Source organism: Camarhynchus parvulus, chromosome 3 (genome assembly GCF_901933205.1).
Source record: "Camarhynchus parvulus chromosome 3, STF_HiC, whole genome shotgun sequence".
Classification (NCBI taxonomy): Eukaryota; Metazoa; Chordata; class Aves; order Passeriformes; family Thraupidae; genus Camarhynchus; species Camarhynchus parvulus.
Window position 1 is genome coordinate 55,928,260 of NC_044573.1, and position 14,413 is coordinate 55,942,672.

At 34.9% G+C, this 14,413-nt stretch overlaps 1 protein-coding gene across 3 annotated transcripts in view; it reads right to left on the bottom strand.

Moving 5' to 3' along the window:
• Positions 1-14,413, bottom strand: part of PCMT1 (protein-L-isoaspartate (D-aspartate) O-methyltransferase) — a 36,128-nt gene that overhangs the window by 19,499 nt on the left and 2,216 nt on the right. For all 3 annotated transcript variants that reach the window (XM_030945099.1, XM_030945100.1, XM_030945098.1), the window contains exons 2-4: positions 4,122-4,226; positions 2,997-3,028; positions 1,170-1,274 (exon numbers count right to left, since the gene is read on the bottom strand). In XM_030945099.1, coding sequence (XP_030800959.1) covers positions 1,170-1,274; positions 2,997-3,028; positions 4,122-4,226 — 242 coding nt within the window. The remainder of the gene's footprint in view (positions 1-1,169; positions 1,275-2,996; positions 3,029-4,121; positions 4,227-14,413) is intronic.

Here is a 14,413-nt window from a genome sequence, read left to right on the forward strand (position 1 = left end):
ATTGGCGTTCCCATGCTAGCATTTGATTACTGACTTCACAGATCAAAAGTAATAGGCAGCAAGTTGAATTACGTGCCATTTAAGATTTCCTCTAAACTGCAGTTTGGTTAACTTATTTCAACTACTTTTTTTTTTCCTCTAGACTTTGCAGCTAACACTTGGAAACCTAAATACTTTAGGAAGTGCATGGCTCAGTCCTAAACACTCTCAGCTAACTCTTAACACTGGGAAACAGAAGTGATTGCAGACTCAGATTGGTGCTTGAAAACAGAAAATTAAGTAGCACAGAAACCTAAATGAGAAATTATCATATGTATCAACACATTTCAAATTAACTTTGCAGAAAGACAAAACAACAAATCTAGTTGGCAGTTTAATGAAGGTCTCTACTAATCATAAAGCAGTCATAAAGCCCTGGAACAGAGAAAGAACAACTGATTATATTCCTTTTCATTAATCAGTCTAACAATACAATCGCTACAGGCACTAAATTCTGAATTTTTCAATCTATTTTTTCCATCTTTTTTTTCCCAATATAAGATAGGGAAGAATACAGAAAATTCCTTAGGTACAGGTTGAATAACAACACTGAGATTAAGTACTTGGCAAAGATGTAAAATTCAAATAAATATCTAACTTAAAAAAGGTTAAATGGACACTTATAGTATGCTTGTGCAATATAACAAGAAAAGAAAGCAATTAAAAGACAATTTATTATAGATGCAAGATATTTTCCTGTGGAAACAAGATTCTTTTACACCTCACTAAGCTGTCATTGTAACAGGAATCCATGACAATTTATCACAATGAGAACATTCACAGCCACACAAAATAAAATCTGAACTGTTCAAGACAAACATCTTCTTCCTTCAATATATAAAGCAACAACTAAAATTCAATTATTTAAAAAACCCAAAACAATCCAAAAACCCTAAACTTCCTCATTAGGGGGTTTCTTCACCATTACACAATTTATTGTGCTATTTAACTTGAACATCTACTATCAGCTACCATAAGAAATGGGTACCAATCACACCTAGGAGAGTAAATTATTTTCTGTATAATATACTTCAGTGGATTATGAAGGATGCTTTTTTTTGCCCTGTAATTCAGAGTGTCACTCGAGTCCAAGCAGTTCTGATGATCAATGATTAAACTGAACAACTCACCATTCGTGAAAAGCACGCTGTAAGAATTCCACTTCCAGATCCTACATCAAGTGCTTTGGCTCCTTCATGTAGCTGATCAGATAGAAGTTCAAGTGCGTATGCATGCTAAGAGAACACAGAGAGAAAAAAATTCAAATTATTTTAAGTGTCTGTTTTACTCAATATATGTTAATTTCTTCAGATTTTGGAAAATGCCCTGAGTATTTGTGTAAGAAATTTCAGAATCATTTCTATTACAAAAAATGGGTGGGAAGGAGTTAACTATATTATATAATAATTGTCATTTCATTGGCTTCGACAAATTTTATGAGTGTATTTTTTTTTGTTAGTATTCATATACAAAGCCTCTTCTGACCATTTATGCTTCTAGCATAGACTCTATTTATATATTAGGAAAGACAGTATAAGTAAGTTTATTCCTCCTCAGGTCTGGTGACTCTCAATATTCTGGCAGTATATGGCCAATAAAGAATTTAGCTTATCATTATGCTAAATGCATTGGCATATCCTGGTACAAAAGCTAGCTAGGAAGAGGCAGCTCTAGAGTATCAAGGAAAATAGCTATTAAAACTACCTCCTGGATTACCTGCACACTTGCTGAATCAAAGAATAGGAAAAAGTTGTCTCTTACAAAGGCAGATAGCCAGGCTCATGGATGAACTGAAATAGTCTATAGACACACTTGATAACTTTTGCTGTGTGGTGGAGCAGTACACAAAATAAGCGTAGGCTGCACACTAAAAAACCAATTTGTTCTTTCATGTTTCAGAGACAGCCCTTATCACACTCTTTCAGCTTAATCCATCCCACCCAGAAAACATAAATACTTAGAATATTCTCTGTTAGAACATTCTTTGTTAATATTTGCTTAGAGAATATATTACCTTTTTGCTCTAACACTTCATATACTACTAGTGCTAAGCATTGGAAAAATAATTACTTAAGGGACTTTATTTTGAAGCATAATTAATACTTATTTTTCCTCTTACCAACTGTACTTTTTTTCAGTCTTTTCTTGAATAATATTGTTAACATCTCTATACAAAATTCCTGTTTTTTTTTATATTGATAACTAGGTAAATTCTAAGCCAACTACACAGTTTTTAGTCAAGAGAAGCAGACTTTTACCATTTTTTGACACCTTCCAAACATTGCAAAGACAAAATATTGCTTCTATTCACCTGTTATCTCAAATAAAGAAACATAGAAAAATTATCCCTGGGTTAGATGTATGCACTGAAATCCCAACTAGAACACTCACCCTGGTCACAAACCACTTGGCAAAAAAAGCCCCGCAATTCAGTACAATGTATCTTTTTTTCCATTCCAAAGATTTAAAGGCATTACCACAATGGCATACTATAGGAATTACTGTCGTTCACTCCCTAATTCTTATGATTTTATATATTAAAAAGTAATTTCTAATTAAAAGATCTCTGGAAATCTTCTGGTCCAGTCCTATTTCAATACATGGCCATTTAAATTAGGCTGCTTAGAACCCTGTTCAGTCAGCTTCTTTGTATATCAGAAGAACAGAATTTCCACAAGCTGCAAAGCCTGTTTCAGTGCTTAACCACCTCATAGCTTTTTTAACTCTAGAAACTAATCAGAATTCCTTGTGATACATTTTTTGCCCACTACCCTTCATCCTATTACTGTACATCTGCAAGAAAAATCTTGATTAATCTCTTCTACTTCCTCACAGTAAGCAGTTCACAAAAGTGTCACTGCAATCAACTCATTAGATTTACTAGGGTAAATATTTTATTTCAAAAGCACCTGGATGTTTATAAAATCACTATACTAATCACCTAGTTTAAAGCTTACCATGTGTGGAGCACTGATTGTTGCTTGGAAACCTGTAAAACAAGAGAATGGAAGATGTTCATTGTTGTTCAGACAGCAACCTTACAATCTCTATTACCTTGACTGTAAAGTGCAACACCTTCACTGTCACACTCACTCAGGGTACAACATCACACCCCTGCAGTTACACATGTACTCTACATCAGAAGTGAGATGGACAGGGAAAAAAAAGGTTTTATCCTTGATCTCAATTACAATCTCCATTTTGTCACTATGCATTGAATGAATATCACATACTGAGCAAGTAGGCTTAATTCAAAAGAGTAGTGTCTCCCCAAATAATGTAACTCCTTTTTAGTCAGCCCCTATGTAAAAACTTAAATTTGTTAGTTTGAGTTTCATGTAGTGGAGACCATAGAACATCTGGAGAACAACCTTGTGTGTTTTGCAAACAACAAATAAGAACAAACACCTGCAAGAATAGGAGGAACACTCACCTATATTTGTTTTTGTAAAGATACATACTCAAAGGCTTATGTATCTTAAAATATTTTTTAATTTTCCTATATAACTAACAAAATCCTAATAAAATTCACTCACCACATACAATTAAAGGCAGGGAGAAGATCAAGAAAAAAGAAATTAGCACATTTATATAGATCATTCTCTTGTCTTGTAAAGATAAAACAGACCTGGATGGGAAATTACTGTCCTATCAGTAGACCTGCCTATTCAAAGCCTATTTTTAAAGATTTCACATAATGGTTTAAGAAATTTTGCACTGGTCCCAACTGAATGATTTCTGTAAAGACAGGGAATGTTTCTACCATAAACTGGATGCGAATTATTTTTATGTATTTACATCATTTGCACCATCACAAGCTGCTGTGGTTTGAAAAACAAACACATATTTACACATACTAATATTGGCTGAAAAACACCTTTCTACTTGATGTATCCAAATATGTCAACTGCATTCTGCAAAAAATTGAAGCTTAGTTAAAAGATATGCAATAAATTGATAAAGAACTAAACAACCTTCCAAATTAAAAAAAATTATTTTTACATTCTTAACACATAAATGACAAAAGCAGCCACCGTTACACAAATGAAAACAATCTCAATCCTTTTGCAAGATGCTCTTACCTATAGACTGTGGAGAGTCCATGTAGGGGTTGTATTTTGCATAATGGCAGCGGTCTGTAGCCAGCATTACTTCAAATACCTTGTCTGTTTTGATTATTCCATTTTCTATAAACAAACAAATATATAAAAATGAAGGCATTGTTTCTCTTCTGCAGTGCAGGTGTCTGTGAAATGTGTTAACATATACACAGCATTGTGAGAAATCATGTGCCTTACACAGATCTTACACTCTTGCCCTCATCATACTAGTCATAGCAAGGGTTGGATGCGTCATCCTTGAAGGTCCTTTCCAGCCCAAACCCTTCTGTGATACTAAAATTAAATCTGGAGTCCAGAGACCAAAGGATGCTTAAGCCAGTGATTGTTGAACAAGACTTTCCCAGCAGTTACCGATGCTTTCCTGAAACCACTTGCAAAGATCTACCCCCTAGGAAAACTCAATTTCATGCACACCTTTGATAAATCCTGAAAATATAGTCATAAGAAATTAGTATTACTATACACACCAAACAAGGTATACTTCATATTTTTAAGAAGCTATGCAAGTAATTATTGAAAAATATACAAAAGTAAGTTAGAAATGTTAAGTTGAAGCATCATTGCTCAGTACTTTAGTTTCCAGATCCGTTTGCCTTGTGTTAGCAAAGAAAAAAAATTCTTTTGTTAAGAAACTCCCACTGAATCTGAATTCTTATGCTGGGGCAGACTGAGGCCAAAAAGGTTTTATATCAAAACACTCTGAATCTTATTTCACTTTTCAAAATAAAATATAAATGCACATGCATGTAAGATGTCAGAAGCAGCCATTTTTTCTTGCTGTTTTATTGAAGTTTTTTAAAACATTGTTAATTCTATTTTTTTGAAGTTCTCAAGAGCCCATTAATGAATAACAGAAAACTTTGGAAAACAAGTGGAAGAAATTAACTAATTACTTGCATTAAGAGACTATATAAACCACAAATAACTGACATTTCAATGATGGAACGCTTCATTAACTACTTTCTTTAATAAAGGATTTATTTGCAAAATTATACTTTAAAAGGGAAAAAAAAGTCATTTAAGCACCATTAATATCTAACCCAAAACACAAAAATCAGATTATGGAACTTGTGTAAGATTGTCCTGAAGTTGCACCAGTGGGTTTCTTTATAAAAATACACCCCAGGAATGGGCTAACTTCTGCAGAGACTTTACTGACTGTTTACTGGATGCTCCCAACTACACCTCTTAATCATGGGATTTTCCTTATCTACTATCTGTGTCCAGAATTAATTATCCTATATAACACAGACTTGAATTCAGAAAAGAAAGTAACTCCTCAGATCATATTCCTTTTTGGTCTGAAGACAAAGTTTCACATAGAACTGCAAAACAAATATACTATTACTAAGAAAAATTCTAAGGAAAACAATTCCTTTTTAAAATATATTCTTTTTTTAGAAATATTTCTGTATCTGGTAAGTCCCAGAAAAAGCATACACTCCACTCACAGTCCCCACACCTTAGATGTATCCTGTTCTTTGACTTCATTTTGAACTGAATACTACAGCAGTTCTAGTTAGAGGAAACTCATTTCAACCCAAGGTTTTAAATCTGAGCCAGCAGGCATTTGCAGCAGTTCAGAAGTTTACTTACTGAGCAAAATTGTACCCAAAAGAAAACTAACAAATCAATCCATTAATACACTGGCACTAACAACAGAGGCTAGTAAGGAAAAGTTTTCCCTGGCCACTAGAAATTAGTTGGATTTATTGTATAGCAGTTCTGTGAACAAAGCACAGAAACAAAAAAAAAGCAAACTTTTACTCTTAGAGTCTCATTAGAAATCACTAAGAAGTTAGTATCTCCAAACAAAATATACTTTAAAAAAGGAGAATAAGCAGGGCTAATTATAACAGAAGTGAGGAGATAAAGACTTTAGGAGGCTGAAGGGATGTCAAAAAGCAGTAGCTGAGAAGCACTCAGAAAAGGTCTAAAATAGTTATTTATTTCTTTACATGCATATATTCTAGAACTGTAGGCAGCCACCTGCTCTTTCCTTTTATGCCTTGTGGAATAAACATGCAAAGAACAAAAAGAACAGCTTGGAAGCGCAACTGCAGGGCCCTATGATAAGGCCAAGAACCTTCTCTAATTTCACAAAACTTAGCTCCAGTCAAAGTACGTACAACTATCAAATAAGATGCTTACACTGACAGACAAATTACAAAAAAAAAACCCTGAAAACAGAAACTACCAATATTTTAAAGATTTGAGCATTCAGGAGGCTCTCATTCAGCAAACAATCATGAGATTTGCTGACTGTTGTACTGTCTTTGATTATTGTAATCTTTTTCATCAGTAAATAGGAACTGAAGAAAGTTACCCATACTCAGAACCTGTGGAAGAAGCTGCATCTGCTGTCAGCTATTTATTTCAATTATGGAATAATGCTCCATCCTCAAAAAAACCAACACCCTCTCAGCTACCCCCCCATAGATTGTCTGCTTTTCAAATTTGCTTATCATACAATGGAAACAACATGAAATTTTAGGTGGGAATTAAGAAAAACAATCAAGCCCTAAACAGTAAGGTCAATATTGACTTAGTTAACATTTTTATTGTGTCGATAACAAAAAGATTTTTTTTCTTAGTCTCACAGCTGAATATAGAGAAACATAACAACTGTAAGGTACCAAACTCCAAAAAAGTCCTTTCTTTCCTGCAATAGTCTGTCCCAAGATGACCAGCTACCAGGATCTTAATTCTGCCAGAAACGTGTCTCTATCAAATTCTCAATTAAGTCCAGAAAACAAGTATATCCCCTAAAGAAGCCAATAATAGAAGCTTATATTGCAAAGAAGACATTCTAATTTCATGCCACCTCTACCAAAAAACCAAAACAATTAAAAAATTAAATTAATAAATGCTAACTAAAACCATTTTCTAAAGCTTAAAGCGAAGCTGTATATTGCAAGAAAATAATTCACAATTAAATGCATAGTAGAATATCCTCTCCAGTTATAATGTGCACAGAAATCTCTCCTTGAGGAGACTGTTGGGTTTCAAGAATGATAATCAGTTTGTACTGCAAACAAATCAGATATTCAAGTGTTTACAAGCAAAGGATAATGCACAATCACACTGACAGCTTGAAATAAAAAGTAAACTCAAATAAAGCAGAGTTATATCAGCACAACTTCCAAGCTTCAAAGGGATGAAGCTGAAAAGTAAGTACTTAACAGTGGAGCACTGCCTGCCAAGTTCAAGAGTTACTCTGTGCAGAGGCTGTGGCAATGACAACTTGACATAATTGGAGCATGTTTTGAAAACTCTCTCTGGTCTGCCTCTTTTCCACAAATAACACCATGAAAACAGGAAAAGAGCTCAGAGCAGTCCTTGGACTTGAAGGTGGGAATATACCGCTGTTGAATGTAACCTGGGAAACTGAGCAGTTGGCTGTCAGAGAGCAAGGAAAGAAGAGTCTGAAAAGACACCATGGACTTCCAACAAGTAAACAACCTATCTTTTTATTTTGTCTTTTATTTAGCAACAAATGCACTACTGAAGTGCTTATGTTTCAAATTGCCTACCTCACTGACAGTATCCTGACTATTGACCAAACACGTTTCTAACCAAACCATAAAATACTCACACAGTCAACATTTACACCAACACTGGCTTCCAGATCAGAAAAGAGGATGTGTCACTGCCACATGATCCAGCACACAAGCTTACTATACAAACCATAACACCTACTCAAACTCCTCCTGTGGCTGACTTTATGTATTAAAAAAATCATCTCGCAGATCCCAAAACCATTTACTACTTCAACATCCACAAGTAGTCCAACTACTTCAGCATCCACACAGTTCAGCTTCTTAGATTATTTTCTCCATAACTACTGCAGAATACTTCACTTAGGAAGATGAATTTTCAGCAAAACAGTGATATTTTGAAATCATACAGAGATCTTAAGGCATGATGCAAAGCACATACAGCTTTATGTTACAAAAGATTCATTCACGTAGATGGAAATTACTGCTGTGACAAATCATAGAATGGTTTGGGTTAGAAGAATCCTTCAAAGTCAACTAGTTCCTTCTTATGTTAGGAGCCCCAGAGCTAGATGCAGCACTCCAGGTGGGGTCTCACCAGTGCAGAGCAGAGGGGTAGAATTGCCTCCCTTGCCCTGCTGGCCGCAACACTTTAGATGCAGGACAGTTTGCTCTCCACAAACTTGCAGAGAGTGCACTTGATCCCACTGTCAATGTCAATGACAATGTTAAACAACACCAGTCCAAGTGCCAACCCCTGAGGAACACCACTCATCACGGTCTACACCTGAACATAGAGCTTTTGATCACAACTATTTTGAGTGCTACCACCCAGCCTTATCTATCAAGTGGTCCACTCATCTAATCCATGCCTCTCACTTTTAAAGATATGGATATAGTGCAAGACAGGGTCAAATGACAGTCTCCACCTGACCCATAAAAACCAGCTAGCAGCTTTCCAGAGGAGAATGGGCTGGAACAGAACCACAGCCTGATTTGCAAGCAATGTGAAGATTGTTGGTTTTAAGCACCTGATCATCTGACATTTTTAAAGTCAGGGTCTTTTTGTTTGAGCAGAGGAAGAAAAAAGATGGGAAAGAATGTGGTTCAGTTAATAGAATTTTATTTAGTAATGAGCATAGGAAGATTTCACTGTAAAGCATGAACACAAAGAAAGCACTTAGAACAAGAAGTGATGCATCAGCACCCTAAAATCCAGTAACAGAAACTGACCCAAACCATATAAAGCTCTTTGTGCTAAATAAATTGAAAGTAGGTGTTTGTAAACAAGTGTTTCTTATACCACTCATACATACAAATTTCTTGTGCATTGCTGATAATTTAAGAGCTATCTGCCTCAAACATTCAGCTGTCCATCTATTTTCACTGTGATTTGGATTCACAATATCCAAACATTATCTAAACAGGAGGTTGCATACAGCTCACTAGAAGGAATCACTTGAGAGTCTATCATTCAGAGACACAACCACACAAAGACTGAGGAAAGCACAAGTCCCTCAGAGTTAATCTTACACACCAGAAATTAAACACAAATATCAAGTCCCATGAAAATTCCAAAGTGACAGAAATTTTTAAGAAAATGGGAGTAATAATAGTAATAATAATAATAATAATAAATATTCAATTACCATGTAAATGCTTCTCAAAACCTGCAGACGTAAATCTTAGGAATCATAAGCTAGGCTCAACACAAACTAGTATACAGCCTCAAGCTTCAATTAAATACAAACTTGCCTGTGAACACTTCACTTTTATTTTAAGGTAGTATCCTTCCCTATTTAATAAGGATCACCTTCAAAAACAACCCATCCACTTTGGTGTAACGGGTAAGAGTTTTCTATTAATCTTCATGGATCTGAAAGCCTGCAGTTAACTAATTTAGACATTTTAACCACAGCTGTATTGCCCCCTCCTACCATAGAGCAGTGTTGCAAAGTTGGTATTAACCATTTTCTTCTCTGAGGGAGGAGAAAGGCCTGCTAAACACAGCCTTCTAGCACACAGATTTATACAGAAGTTCTCTGTCATGTACTCACATTTATCATAATGATTATGTTGATTTTGTCTAAATCTCTATCAGCAGCTGAATGAAGAAACTTTGAGGAGTATATGAAAGAAAAAAGTAATTTTAGGGTTGTTTCAGGGTGCAAAAACATAGAACCTCATTTTCCAATGAACTTTAAACTCATGTGTGGATGAGGGAGACTTTAACCTCCGAGCACTCCTCAATCCCTCAACATTTGAGAAGGCTGAACTTACACATCACATGGGAAGTCAAAACTAAAGAGTTCAATGCAAACTGACAACAATCATCAGTAACAATGAAAAAGTGTTGCAAAGGTTAAGATAAAGTTAGCTGGATCAGACAGATAGACAGGGAACTCTCTCCACAGTAAGGCTCGCAGCAAAACTACTTACAGCTTTAGCAGATCTGCAAAGAAGGCAGATGGTGCACATCTCACACCTTACTGAGCAGATGCCATGCAGCCACTCTGCAGCTTTCAGAAAAGCCAATGCTGCTAAGACCAGCAGCTAGATCACATGAAATTTGTCATCATGAAGGTGGTTTCATTAAGACAGGGACTGGTACTACATGAAAGTTGAGGAAGATCAGAAGATCAGCAAAATATAACTCTGACTCTTGGGACAAAATGACAAAGAAATGTCCTACTAGCAGAAATTAGAAAGAATTTCTGAAGCTGTATTTCAACAATGCAAGCATTTAAAACTATTTTGTCTTCAAGTCCACTATTAAAGTATTCAAGTTCTGAAGTCTTAAAATGTAACTCACAAGTCAGCCAGTCCAAGAGAAGCCGACAGTTTACTGATCTCAAGCTTTAAAAGAGTTCACTCAGTTTTTGCCAAACGTAGGTAATTTAAATTAAAAATTAAAACATTAATACAATTAACCTAATAAACAATTAATAAAATTATTTACCTAAAGTGTTATGTAGCACTAAAGAACATGACTTTGTGGTATTAAGGGATAACATTCACATCAACAATCACTCAAAAGAACTCAAAATAAATGAATATTACGCATTTCTTTCTAGGCTTTCCAGAAGCTCTTGGTGATCTCCTAATACTACATCAGGATGAAAGAAACAGTAGCATTAAAAGAAAAGCTTAGAGATATACTGAAGCTAAACCATAGAGGATTCCCTCTTTTTAAAATGTCTACATGCAGCAGTAATGACCTGTTTTGGACACATTTGCAGTATCATTTCCATGTTGCTATGGATTACTAGGCAGCTTCAGACCACCAGGAAAAAATCATACGTGGCATTATATTCACATATAAAAATAAAAATATATCTTCAATCAAGCAAAATAACAAAATATTTTTAATTAAAATTATTTACTAGGAGTTATAAAGATTTGTGATATAAATAATCAGCAAAAAATGCCCTCTCTTTCTCTTGAATGATTGAGGACTTGGATTTTGATGCACTGAATTTTGGAAGTTTCTGGGAAAGTATGGGTATGTTTTTAACATTACATTGACAGCCTGTCTAACATTAAGTGCAAAAAACATGCCAACAACAAAAAAAAAGTTAAGAGCACAATCTTAATTTACACACCAATAAAACATGATGTTATTAAATTTAGGTTGGTTTTTTTTCTTTCTGTTATCATTTCCTATTATTTGGGATATCTATTTGTCTTGATTTACTTGAAGGCCTGCCTCTTAAAAGATCAAGGGTCCAGAAATTCCTTCAAAACACTTCACTGATATGGGCAAATCATTAGCAAATACTTAAATCTTACTTAAAAAGAAAAAAGTTTCACAGAAACTTCTTTAGGCGATTATTCAAATTACTTGCTAAAAATTTTTTTTAAATCTCAATGCTCCAAAAAATAGCATCACAGATTTCAAGCCTGCCACCTGAGACATGAACTAAATTTAAGAAATTTTAGATATTCTTAAATTAACTTATCAGTGGATGTGTTAATTTTTAATTGAAAAAAATAGTTCACTTTCTAACCACTTCACTACCTGGTCATAAGTTACAATGCTTAGTCACTGAAGCGTCAATACATTCATGATGAAGGAAGGAGTAGTCACTGAATGCACACAACAGGCAGAAAAAGCACTCATACAGGGGAGTCATTACATTTGGTCTAATTTTCCATTATTATTTCCCTTCTTCATGTTCATCCAAGTTATATTACTCTTCCTCAAGCAAAATTAGACAGAGGTAGAAGAGATTTGGATTAACCAAGGGAAAAAACATGACAGAGGAAAATTAACAAAACAAACCAATGTTTACTGCTTGCTGAACCTAGCTTATGCTTACTGTATGCAATGCTTTTCCATTCATGGCATTTCCCAAAGACATTTGTCCTCAGCAACCAGAAACTTGGACCAAAGGTGCAGATTTATTACAGATAAGCCTTCATCATGACGAAGCATGCTAAGATGCCATTTTTAATTATTTAATATCTAAATAATTAAAACACTTTGACAAATACATTTAGCATATTTAAAAATAGAATTCTCAGATCCTGATAATATTTGACTATATACTCATTTCAAGCATCATTCACACTGAAAATTAAGACTCTGATCTTATGTGAGGTGCAAAATTCTATGGAATCTTGTAAATTAGAGTTGCTAACTTTTGCAACACAAGTTTATTAGGTGAGGAAGGTAAAAGAATGTTGCAAGAAACAAATCCACAGATGGTTAACAACTTCTGCACAGCCAAGTTAACTCACCTTCCCTTTCCCTGAGAAATGTGGATTCAAGAGCAGGTATATATGATGAAAACACCATTGACTCAACATAATCAGAGAAATAAGCAAAGCAAGCTTGTCTTATGGTGTATGACATTGACTGGAGGAAAAAGGCACAACAAGGAAACTTAATGAACTTTGATTGCTTGTGAATTGGACAGGGAACCAAATTTTGTGTCCTTCAGCTGGGAAAGAAAAGCTGATTTCTAAGATGCTGGCATGTAAAGTAGCAGGACTTGGCAAAAGCCCAAGTATGAAAGACAGAAGATGAAATTATCTAGTAGTAACCTGTCAGCAGATAGCTGAAGGTACAGAGAGGGAAAAAAAGTTAGACTTAGAATCAAAAGACTTTCAACGAAGCAAGACAACAGTACATAACTCACCAATTCTTTTCCTCCTTCCTCAGCACCTCTATGTGGCAGATTCATAATTTTAAAAACTCTCCTGACAAGAGTTATTTATTTAAATACAGGTAATTATTTCTGTGTTTAGTATGATTTCTAACCCTACTGTAATCTGCATTTAGAGAGCTTCCTAGAAATGTCGTCTGCTAAAAGATCTTACTTTAAATATATTTTAGGGAGAAGTTTACTCAAGTTTGAAGGAACATGTTCAACTATTTTCAGCTAGGAAGAAGCAAAGATTTTAATAATTATTCTGTGAAGGTGAAAAATATTTGTTTTAAGGCTTCAATGAAGAAAGAATCATTCAGATTTAAATAAGGCATTTTAAAAAAATGAGAAGTACTTTCAAGAATCACTGAAACAAAGCAGCTGAACACCTCATAGCAAAAGCACATTCAAGGACAGCGTTTTTGTTGTGAAGAGCATGTTTTAAACAAGTTTATTTTGCATATGTCAAATTGTGCATCTACGATGCCTCAAATTAACAGCGCAAAAACATGTTTACAATGCAACAAGAAGTTAAAAATCAGAACAACAAAACAATGTACTGCAACACTCTTCAGTCACTTGTCCCTAAGCATGTGCTGAAAAACATGCAAAATTCTGGGAACCTCCTTATTAGTTTTGTCCCTTTTAAGACAGGACAGCAAAGATGCAGTCGATAAAGAATAATTGCCTAAATCTGCACTGTAAATACGCAAAATCACTTCGTACTGCCCTAACACAATGATTGTTACATTACAGAAAAGTTACTTCTATAGTTAAGGCAACAGTGAAATGAGCAGTAAAGCAAATGTCACAAAATGGAGAATTTTTTTGCCACAAAACAGAAGCACTAGCAACTCTCAACAACAGCCTATAATTGAGAATAATCTTTATAGCTGTTTTAAAGAAAAAGAACATGTAGCATACAGGAATCTTCCAATGATGTTTTTATTTGGAAGCAAAACCACTTTAATAAGTTCCCATTCTCCCCAGCCCTCATTTATGCACAACCAAGTTTACTGCTTCTCTAACCATAATAGTACAACAGCTTACAGACATTGAGGAGCTTAAATGTTGATGTTTCACAAGCCATGAGAAAGTGACCCAGTCCTACAGCACTGCCTCCCTCACAAGCAATTCTGTAAGAACAATCAAGAGAAGAATTGTGGCATAAGGGCAGGGGCAAGAACCTCTCTACCAGGATTTGCTGCAGAAGAAAACATACTGTGTCACTACAGCCTGCATTATTTTAAGTTATACAAAATATACACTACATTACACACACATTTACTACGTTCCACACAAGACAAACAATGGACAACATCAAATTAACCGCATCCAATTTGCATTCTCACTTTTAGCATAAAATGCTGTAAATGCTATGTAGCTGTTTTTAGAGAGGGGAAAATACTTTGACGGATCTACTTCTCCAAAAGAATTCTATGGAACATTTTAGTCTTTCGGTAACCAATAATTTTTAAGTTGGTTGAAACGTATCTGGGAGAACTGTATCACATTAAACACTACTTTCTTCTAAATCTGATCCCAACTTTAGCAACAAGGTATCATCTTACCTGAGGAACTCTAACTTAAAAGTTACAGTCTTAAT